Source organism: Papio anubis, chromosome X (genome assembly GCF_008728515.1).
Source record: "Papio anubis isolate 15944 chromosome X, Panubis1.0, whole genome shotgun sequence".
Classification (NCBI taxonomy): domain Eukaryota; kingdom Metazoa; phylum Chordata; class Mammalia; order Primates; family Cercopithecidae; genus Papio; species Papio anubis.
In genome coordinates this window covers 95752404-95763684 of record NC_044996.1, presented here as the reverse complement: position 1 = coordinate 95763684, position 11281 = coordinate 95752404, and the positions used below count along the sequence as shown (strand labels likewise).

Here is an 11281-nt window from a genome sequence, read left to right as displayed (position 1 = left end):
TTCTGTGATGGAGTCTCACTCCGTCACCCAGGCTGGAGTACAGTGCTGCAATCTTGGCTCACTGCAACCTCCACCTCCTGCCTCAGCCTCCAGAGCAGCTGGGATTACAGGCATGCACCACCATGCCTGGCTAATTTTTGTATTTTTATTAGCGATGAGGTTTCACCTTTTGGCCAGGCTGGTACCGATGAATTTTCTGTACCTGGAACAGTGAATGGCACATAGTAAGTGTTCAGCATATAAATAAATGCATATATCACTTTTTTCAGGTTGTGGTGTCCCAGTACTATTGGCAGTGGCCACTTAAATCTACATAGGCTTGGAGTCATAAAGATTTATTTTAAATTGTAATTATTTTACCTGTATTGTATTTTAGAGTTAACTTATCTACTCTTGTATCTATTGTTAGATTACAGAGATTGCCAGGATAACAGACCAACAATAACAAAAAATAGAATATATTCTTGTCAAACTTTATCTAGTTTAGTAAATCACTATTCTATATATTCTAAAGGGTATTCAAAGGGACTACAAAATAGACTTAAAAATGAGATAATCCGATCAAGAAAAAAATAAAATGCAAAAATAAAATGAAACAGTATGAGCAATGAAGAGAGTAGCTGGTGATGAGGTCAGAGAACTAACAGGGCGCCCGATCATGCGCAGCTGTGTACATGGAAGTCCTAGTGTAAGGACTTTGACTTTTGCTCCCGCTTGAGCCATGGCTTGGGAGCCACGGGAGAGTTTCAGATAGGAAAAATATAATGCAACTGGAGGTAAGTTTAACATAAAATGCAATCTGTAAAGTCCTGTTCACTTGCCGGGGGTGGGGGATACCAAATATCTGGTTCCAAGCTTTCTAGCAGCCAATGCAAAAAAAGAAATAAAGGGCATGCAAAGCCTCTACGGAGAGCAAAGCCTCTTCCTAGAGCCATGTTCCCTACTCTACCAGCAGATGGCGCGCATTCCATGTGATGAGGATTAAGGAGCAAACTCTTCAAGGCAGGGCTTCTAAACCGAGCCTAATATTAATAACAATTATTCTTTCTGAACTACGTGCCTGGCTATTTAATTCACCATATAGTTCTTAGTGCAACTTTGGGAGACAGTATCACAGGTAAAACTGGCCCAAGCCCGGATTTGAGTCTCTACTCTTTCTATGGTACCAGGCAGGCAACTTGCTATTATTTGGAAAACCTAAGTCAGGTTTTACTCTAATTGGTGGGACTTTTCGACTGGAAAGCTTTCTTAGTGCCACTGCCACAAGATGCAGTAAGAGTCAGAGACGAATTTGGGGTTCTGACACAAAGTAGCTGTTTCAGATCAGGGAAATCGTTTAATCTGCGTGCCTCAACTTCCTCTTCTGTCAAATGGAAATGACAAAATCAGCTCCACTTAACTCTGAAAGTGGTGTGAGTATAGCAGAGGGAAATAGATGTGAAAACACAAAGTAGAAAACATTCTATAGGAATGCCATATTAAACCCAAGATTTATCGAATTCCTACAATGAGCTGGGTGCTGCGGTAGTCCTGTCAGGTAGTATTATTCAAAGTGTGGACCATGGCCCACTGCTGGTCCACAAACTGTTTGTTATTGGTTTGAATCAAATGGAATAAAATGGAGAGAAAATATTTCAAAACCTTAACAATTTGACAGAATAATTTTATGTGTGTTGAATATAATCATGAAAGAGTTGCACTTGTATTTTGTGTTTTGTTTTTATTTCAGTTTTCTAGTAATTTATTTGTATTGTGTTTTATAAAAGTATTTATACATGATATATTTTGGGGAAAATGAGTTTTTCCTACAAATAGTTTGAAAAGCACTGCTGTAAGGAATATAAAGTAAAATATAGGACATGGGCCTGCCGTCAAGGAGCTTGCAGGCTAGTTGGTGAACAGGTAGCAGAGTGGTTCAGAGACACCACTACCACTATTCCACTGTGCTTTAACTCCTCTGTGGAACAGAAGTCTATACAGAGCTGATGAACTTACAAGTGAAAGATCTTCAAATCCTCAAAAAGATTCCCTAAACAAACCCTCATATCTGCTGCCATATAATAGTAGCAACTCTAACTAGACTTGGACTTCTCTCACGTGGAGGGCAGCCTGACATGGGACTTTTTGTTTGTTTGCTTGTTGTGAGATGGAGTCTCACTCTGTTGCCCAGGCTGGAGTGCAGTGGTGTGATCTCGGCTCACTGCAACCTCTGACTCCCGGGTTCAAGTGGTTCTTCTGCCTCAGCCTCTCAAGTAGCTGGGAGTACAGGCGTACACCACCACGCCTGGCTAATGTTTTGTATTTTTAGTAGAGATGGGGGTTTCACCATGTTGGCCTGGCTGGTCTCAAACTTCTGACTTCAAATGATCCACCTGCCTCGGCCTCCCAAAATGCTGGGATTATAGGCATGAGCCATCGCACCTGGCCTGACGTGGAATTTTTAAAAAGTAAAATTTCTCATGAAAGCCACTTGTCAAAAATTATTCTTCAATCAAACACTATTCTTGTTTTTCTATATTACTTTTAAAGATATATAATTGAATGGTTAATACACATGCATGGCACAAAATTGAGAAGGTGCAGAGCTCTACATCCACATACTGTATTGTAGAGAATTTTGCATATAAGTACATAAAAAGCTTTCTCATTCTTTTTTCTTTTTTTTTTTTTGAGATGGGGTCTCACTTTGTTGCTCAGGAAGGAGTGCAGTGGTGCAATCAAGGCTCACTGCAGCTTTGAACTCCCAGATTCAAGCGATCCTCCCACCTCAGCTTCCTGAGTAACTGGGACCACAGGTGTGATGCCACACCTGGCTGATTTTTGTATTATTTCTAGAGACAAGTTCTCACTATGTTTCCCAGGCTGGTCTTGATCCTCTGGGCTCAAGCGATCCTCCCACCTTGGCCTCCCAAAGTGCTGTGACTATTGGTGTGAGCCACCGCACCCGGCCTCTCATTCTTTTTTTTTTCCACTGGAGAGATGCACCATTATTTATTTGATCAGTCCCCTATTGAGGGACATCTGGTTGCTTCCCAGTTTTTATTATTACAAACAATGCTACAGTGAATAACTTTGTTCATATAACATTTTACACCCATGCAAACATAACTGAAGAAGAAATTTCTGGAAATGAAATTTTGGGATCAAAGTCCCATATATTCATAGTTTTTATAGTTATTACCAAACTGCCCTCAATTGACTAATTGCACTCCAACCAACAATTTATGAGAGGACTTACCCTCCCACCCCTGCTTTGTCAACACAGTGTATTATTATTACTATTATTATTATTATTATTATTTGAAGCAGTCTCATTCTGTTGCCCAGGCTGCAGTGCAGTGGTGCGATCTTGGCTCACTGCAACCTCTGCCTCTCGGGTTCAGGCGATTCTTCTGCCTCAGCCACCCGAGTAGCTAAGATTACAGGCATGCACCACCACACCCACCTAATTTTTGTATTTTCAGTAGAGATGGGGTTTCTTCATGTTGGCCAGGCTGGCTTCGAACTCCTGGCCTCAAGTGATCTGCCCACCTTGGCCTCCCAAAGTGTTGGGATTACAGGCATGAGCCACTGTGCCCGGCCAACACAAACTATTATAAATATTTAAAACTTTGCCAATGGTATCTCATGGTAGCTTTCAGTAGCATTTCTCCAGTTATGAGGTTGGCTATCCATTTTGGTATAGAAGCCACCTGCTAATTTTGATACCCTGCTCTCCAGGCACAGGGCAACTACAAATGACTTCGGATCACTTTGTTATCAGGATTTCCTAACCTACTGTTTTGATAAATCCCCTGAGCTAGAGAACTTTGTTCATTTTCTTTTATTCTGCCCCATTTTTTTTTCTAGAACTATCCCAGGCATTTCTTAGGCACTCGGGAAATTTTACTTTAAAATCAGTATTTCTAGCGGCTAGCACAATGACTAGCATAATAGTAAGGGCTCAAAAAATCTGAAACAAATAAATAAGAACCATACAAGAAACACTCACTACTCTACATGGCTACGTATTCATCTAACTATCTGTCTCTATTTGCAATGCCAATTTTAAAATGAAAGTTAAAGCTGCATTTAGACATGATAGTTTAGGTGTCACTGTGATCTATTGTTCTAAAGGTTTTTCTTTTGCAATATTAAGTCTAAAGTGTTACCTTTTGTTATACAGAGAAATTCCCTGTTTTTTTTTATTTTTAAAATAAGCTTTAATATCACAATGTATTTACTCTTTGCTCTATAAGACCTGAAATGGCTCTTGACCTGTTAACAGTTTGTTGACCGTCATGGGAGGTGGGGTGGGAACATCTTTTCAGTTTTTTCCAGGGTAGGGGGAGGAGAGCAGAGGACTCATTACGCTGATCTATCTTCACTCTCTTGGCCAAACCCACTCATGACCATGGGCACAAACATATGGGACACCTGGCTGGATTTCTGTAGAGAGTGGTCTGAGCCATGGGAAAGAAAACAAGTTAACAGTCAGAATCTGTACCTCTTGATTGAACTGTTAATTTTGCCACATTAGCACCAAACTCTCACCACTTCGCTTGGGAAGGTATTGTATAGGCATTTATACTCACCACACAAATAGCTTCTGAAAAACTTGGGGATCCAAAGGCTGAAGGATAATATTCATTATCATCATTATCATTATCAATAGTAATACAAGCTAGCATTTATTGAGTGCTTAATCTGTTCTAACTGTTCTACATCTGTTAATACATTTACTCCTATTATCCCATTTTATAGGTAAGAAACCTGAAACAGTGAAGTTAGATAACTTCAACAAGGTGACACAGCTAGTAAGCGTCTGAGTATGGTTGGCTTTGAGCCCAGGCAGTCTGGTTCTGGAGCTCACTCTCTGTTTTGTTTTGCAATTCGCAAAAGATAAAATGTTCTTTTTTTGAAACGCACATTTTTTGGGGGGAGGGGGAGATTTGGTCCCCAACTGGAGCCCTCCAAGCTGTCATCGGTCAGTGGCGACACCAAGTGGTAACATGGATGTACTGCAGCCCTCTTATAACTCCCAATTCCCCCCCAATTCCTTGCTCCCTCCCACCCCCTCCCACTCGCTCCCCAGCTCTCCCAAATAAACCTGTATGTACTTTAAGTAAAGCCAGTACGTTTGCTTTGCAGAGGCAGTTTCGTGACATGTCTCCTTCCAACCAGACTGCCATCCTTCAACCGTTTTTTCCTGTATCAGAGGAAGAGGTGTCTGAGGTTAGTTTGTGTTTTGAATCTCATTTCTCTCCTCTCAATTATTTTACTCCATTAGTTATCCCCTCCTTTTCTTGCCTCTTTTTTGTGTGTATGTGAGACAGAGTTTTGCTCTTGTTTCCCAGGCTGGAGTGCAATGGCGCAATCTCGGCTCACTGCAACCTCTGCCTCCTGGGTTCAAGTGATTCTCCTGCCTCAGCCTCCTGAGTAGCTGGGATTACAGGCGCTGGCCACCATGCCTAGTCATGTATTTTTAGTAGAGATGGAGTTTCATCACGTTGGCCAGGCTGGTCTCAAATCCCGACCTCAGGTGATCCACCCGCCTTGGCCTCCCAAAGTTTTGGGATTACAGGCGTGAGCCACCGCACCTGGCCTCTTGCCTCTTTAGTATTGATTTCACCAGTAGTTTTTCAGCTCGACCTACATATAAGCTCCAGTTTCTTCTACTTCAATGAGAGAAAAAAAAAAAACAAGCAAACAATCAGACCTCTCTTTGAACAATTACTCTAGATTCACCTTTTTAAAGATGAATTCCAAAAGGGGATTGCCTTGCTCAGAAACCTCAATTCTTTCTCAGTCACTTTCTGAATTTAGTATAAGTCTTAGTCCAATATTCAGGACCTCCAAAATTGGGCCCCAATTTACTTTCTGGGTATTATCTTCCACAATTCCCCTGTACTTCCCTACCCTAAACTTCAACCACAAAGGACTACTCATGGGTCCTCATAAAACTTCCTGCCTGCTCATCTTTGCCGTTGGTGTTACCTCCACTTGGATTTACCTTTATTAGAGGCCTGTACTGATATTTTCTGATACTAATATTTTCTAGTCATTTGTGGCTATCCCATACACCATGAGTGCCTGAAGGAAGGAACTGAATGTTACCAGTTCAGAAAGCAAGAATTATTTTGGACTGAGAAAACAAAAATCCAGCCATTCATCAGGCTGGAATAACACACAGATAAAACCAGATGCAAATTTAACAGAGAACAATATTTCTTTGGCGGACATATTGCAGCTGTAAAGTGGTAAAGATGTTTTTATTTCAGTGACCACCACTTTTTTATTCACTGAGAGACTTTGTTCCCTAAAATCGTAGATTATCAGAAACTCTTCTGCTTGAAATCATATCAGTAAGAATGAAACATCCCACATGCATCTGGAGGACATAAGTTTCTTTGACACAGAGAAGCAGCCTCAATTTCCAACCCAGGTGCGGAGCTTCAGATAAGGGGTATCTGGACACAACATTCCACATCTATCTTTATTTTGTGGTTCCCAAGGAAACACAACTCTGGGTTCACTTTGCAGTTCAGACCTGATGGTGACCCCAAATGACAGTACTGCTTTGCTTTGAGCTTACCAAAAACACTGCTTTGTTTAAAATTCACCTAAACTCCACTCTTCTCTCCAATCCTATAAATGACTCTATGTTTTTCTGTTTGATGAAATGCCCATGGTTTCTCTGGTGTGCAGTCTCTCATATTGCAATGGGTCAAAGCCTGACTATGTTGGATTACAGATTTGTCCCTGGTAGCCTTATGCTGATTGGGCTAGGATAGGGGTTTTTAAATCCCTGACCACTTAGCTTGTCCAAAGTAGGCATTCCAAATTGTTCACTGCAGTAGAGTACCTGGGTTCTAGTTAGATTACTTGGATTGATTATATGGATTCCAGTCTCAGGTCTGCCAAGAACTAATTAGCTGGATCATCTTAAGTGAGTCAGTGCACCCCATTTGGCCTAAGTTTTCTCTTCTGCAAAACGGGGTGCTATTTCTTTCAAACCTAGGGTAAGGGCTTTGGAGTCAGTTAGACCTAGGTTGGATTCCCAGTTCTACCACTTACTACTAGTCCTGTGACTTTTTCTTTTCTGAGCCTCTTAGATAATGCAGTACTAACAACTGCAGTATAGTTTTTGCAGCATTGCTGAGAGCATCAAGTTGGCTATTAAAAGTATCACTACATTCCATCACTGTTCCTATTCCTACTATTATATGAGCTTAGGCAAGTTTCTTAACCTTTCTGTACCTGTGTATTTTTATGAGTAAAAATGGAGAAATACCCCTCGGGGTTATTGTGAACACCAAATGAGACGAAAAAAGTAAAGGGCTTAGGAGCGTGCCTGACACATAAGAAGAAGCTTAAATTATGTGATCTAATGTTATTAGTATTAGATTTCTACTACTAATTACTCTGTGGGCCGAAAGCGCAGGATAGACAGTTTTATTCTAAGGACAACCCTTCTCCCCAACAAAAAAAGGCGCTGAAAACTGGAAATAGTGAAACACAATGGGGCATTGCGTTTTCAAAGGCAACTGACACGCCCAGCACTGGGATAGGACCCGCCCGCCCAGTACTCATTAAATATGGCAGCGAGCGGGGGCGACGTACTGCGGCTGCGCAGGTTGAAACTCCTCCTGTCAGCTCCTCCCCGGTGGGCCTCCCCTCACCTCCGCTGGGCAGAGGTGCCGGGTGTGAGCCCGCCGTGGCGCGCACGCGCAGACGCTGGCTGGGCTGAGCCGATACTCGCGAGGCGCCCTGTCACATGAGCCGCGCGCCCGCTTCGCTCCCCCTCCTCCCCGGCTGGGCTGTGTGAATGAAGCTCTGCCGGCTACGTGGGGCGCTCACTCAACTTGGTGTCCTGGACGCCAGAGCCGACCGAGCGCGCTGCCCACCGGCGGCGGACACGGACTCCGCCGCTCCTGACCTCGGCAATAGGTAAAGGCAAACGGGCTGTCCCTTCCCCAACAGGTCCTTGGTGGGCCGCTGGCCCCCGGCCCACCGCCGGAGCACCCACTAAGCGCAGCGACACAGGGGAAGCGCAACCCCGCTGGCTTGGACCCCCGGAGATGGGGCTTTCTCGCGTCCGGCGGCGGCAGCCCGGCGCTTGGAAGAGCTAGACAGGCTAGTTCCAGCCAGTGCGGAGCGGCGTCTTCCCGGGAGCCCAGCCCTATTCTCCGAGTAAGGTCCCTGGGCTGCCCGAGTGAAGTTTCCTTGCGGAGCGGCGCCAAGCCCGCCCAGCTTTTGAATCAGAGTGTTTAGCCGCCTGCGTCCCCTTTCCCGGACTGGGGTAGGGTAACTTAGGCTGGCAAAGCTCAGCCGAGGCCCCGCTCTTCTCCCTCCGGCTCTGGACTTGCCGCTGGTTTTGTATGGGTCTTAGCGAAGTGGAGAAACTCTCGGAAAAGTAGTCGCTGCGCTGTTTTCCTTTTGCCACTTAACGAGCGTAGCTGGTTCTCTCCAGACTTTAGAGCCTTGCTCTTGGGCCCCTTGACCCATACGGGAAAAGCTTTACCTTTACATTGACGCACGTTTCCTTTGATTAACATTTCAGAGCAAATCAGTTGCCCGGAGTTCCCAGCGAAGTTGTACCTGTGCCCGTGCGATAACGTCAGTGGAAGCTGCCCCGAGTAAGTGCGGGAAATCTAGAAGTTTGGAGCATAAAAAACCAGCGCGAATCCACTTTACTTAAACTTCATACATTTATTAGCAACTGCTCGGGTTTAATTTCAGAGATGTTGAATTTCGCCTAGTCCCACGGGACGACGATCATTACTTCTTAACTGCACGCGAAACAGGAGAAGAAAAAAAGGCAAATCAAAACAGACTGTCTCAGGTCTCAGATAAGTCATCGGAGCGCTTTTTCCTGGTGAATTCACCCTAGGAGTTTGTGAGTTCCTAGTTTTCTTGGACTTCGCGAACTTCTCCTTGTCCAAAGCACTGTCTTTTCTCTGTTGGTGTTTTGGGACTGGTGTACACATTAACCCTTTTGTCATTAAAGAAGGCCAACACGATTCTCACGTTAGTATTAGCCTTCAGTGTTTGTGCTTTAGCGCTTTCACTTAGGAGGCGGAGGCGTTGGTTGTATAAAAGATATGGAAATAGCAATCTACTTTAATGTTCACCAGGTCAAAAAGGTGAAGACTTTTAGAAAAAACAGATTGGCTTGTAATGCTAAGTAGGGAAGACCAATTTATTAACTGAGATCTTGTTTAAATGGACAAGCAGAGTGTTAAGCCTCTAAGTCAAACTAAGTCGTCAGACCTCTCATTTTTTCTCCCATTCCTAGCTCCTATTTTTTTTTTTTTTTTGAGACAGATATCGTTCTGTCACCCAGGCTGGAGTGCAGTGGCACAATCTCGGCTCACTGCAACCTCCGCCTCCCTCCTGGGTTCAAGCGATTCTCCTGCCTCAGCCTCCCGAGTAGCTGGGATTACAGGCGCCACCTGTAATTATAGTGCACCGCCATGCCCAGCTAATTTTTATATTTTTAGTAGAGACGGGGTTTCACCATGTTGGCCAGGCTGGTCTCGAACTCCTGACCTCAGGTGATCTGCCTGCTTCGGCCTCCCAAAGTGCTGGGATTACACCACACGCGGCCCCTAACTCCTTTAATATCTTTGTAAATAGTATTGTCCTTTGACTGGATTTGAAGTTTTAACAACCGGAATTAGCTGAATTAATTTGGTTTTCTTTGAACTAGTATTCCATTTTTACATTTTTCTTCTTCTTTGGTTCATTTTCCCCCGATTATAAAAGCAATATATGCTCACTATAGGAAATTTGCAAAGGGTGGGAAAGTATAATGACACAAAGAGAAAGAACTACTACTCAAAGGGTATCATCACTCTTCACTTTTTATTCCGCTTCTTTTTTTTCCCCCCATACAAGATCTGTTTCCAAACTTTAAGTATTCATAAACTTTCCTCTCCTTCTACTGATTTTTAAATGTAAAGTTGGGTATTTTGGGTATTTTGGGGGTTGGTTAGGGCACTGGATATTAATGTTGCTCTTCAGTCTCCAAAGCATGAAACTTCAAGGTAGGAAAGGTGCTTAACGGTGATTTCATGCAGCATCTCACCAACTGAGACTCAGAACTTATTTACTGAGGCTCCAGTGATTCATGCAGCATTGTATAGCACTGAGTGGCAGCATTAACTCGCTCCAGATCTCTGGTGTTCTCTCTCTTCAGAGATACCTTGCTGCTTAGAGGGAAACTTGACACTACCCATGCCTGCATATCTTTGAAAGAGAGGTTCAGAGAGGGGCAGGAGATAATTTTCAAGCATTTGAAGTGTATAGTTTCTTTTAGGTATTCATTTTTCTGTTTACATTTTCAGGTTTGGGGCTTTAGCACCTTGCAGAAAACAGAGCCACAGAGCTGCCTTTCTTATCAAGTCTCCCTATAAAACTGAGTGGCTCTGGGAAACTCAGCCTGCGACCCCAGAGTGGGTGAAGATAGGATCAAGATGGCCATGTGGCAGGGTAAGAAATTAGCACTTATTCTTCTAACTGGTTTTTCCTCCCACTCTATTCTCTACCCTCACCCAGCCATTCCCCACCCAGCCAATGGCAGGCAGCCAGCTGTTCTTTAATTTAACCCTTTGTCTTTGCAAGGACAAAACACATTAGTTTAAAAAGAAGCTGCTGCTAGCTATAAGTTTAAATTATTTAAAAGTGGGGTTGGAGGAGAAGTAGGAAAATGGCATGCCAGCAACATTTAAAAGAACTCCCTTCATTTAAACAAGTGATCGTTGGGGGGTTATATGCCAGGAGACAGGATATTTTTTCCCATTTGTGTTTTTCATTTGTTTCTGGCAAATTTCTATCATAAGATTCCCCACCATAAGGTTGGGGAGACAGATGTCAGTGCCTCTCCAGCTTCATCTTCCCAATAAAAACTTTGTGATGTATGCAGTTTGAAAGAGCATATTTAATGTTACAGTGTTTATATTTGATACAATATAAACATTGAGAAGGAAAATGCCTATTTTAATAATATGAACTACCTGAGAGCAAAGCTCAGTAGTATCTTAGCTGATGTATTACATCTCTCATGAACTTGTGAATTCCTACCACATACAAAATTATGTTTTATTTTTAGTGGGGTTGAGGCTTGTGCCCTTTGGAGGGTTTAGGAATCTCCAGGGTTATGTGGGATTTTTATGGTTATCAAAAGTGAGTGTGGGTTTAAGAAATGATGACAAACACTACCAAAATTGGCCTGTGACCCATAAAAAGTTAAAGACCACTTAAATGGAGTAGAATGAAATAGCTTGAATATCTAGAAATA

General features: G+C 43.1%; 1 protein-coding gene across 2 annotated transcripts in view; it reads left to right on the top strand.

The window, feature by feature from the left end:
- The first annotated feature begins 7728 nt into the window (after positions 1-7728).
- Positions 7729-11281, top strand: part of CLCN5 (chloride voltage-gated channel 5) — a 156958-nt gene continuing 153405 nt past the window's right edge. The window contains exons 1-4 of one of the 2 annotated variants that reach the window (XM_009197607.4): positions 7729-7929; positions 8543-8618; positions 8722-8878; positions 10329-10473. In XM_009197607.4, coding sequence (XP_009195871.1) covers positions 10458-10473 — 16 coding nt within the window. In that variant the 5' untranslated portion in view covers positions 7729-7929; positions 8543-8618; positions 8722-8878; positions 10329-10457. The remainder of the gene's footprint in view (positions 7930-8542; positions 8619-8721; positions 8879-10328; positions 10474-11281) is intronic. The other variant, XM_003917712.5, reaches the window with a different exon arrangement.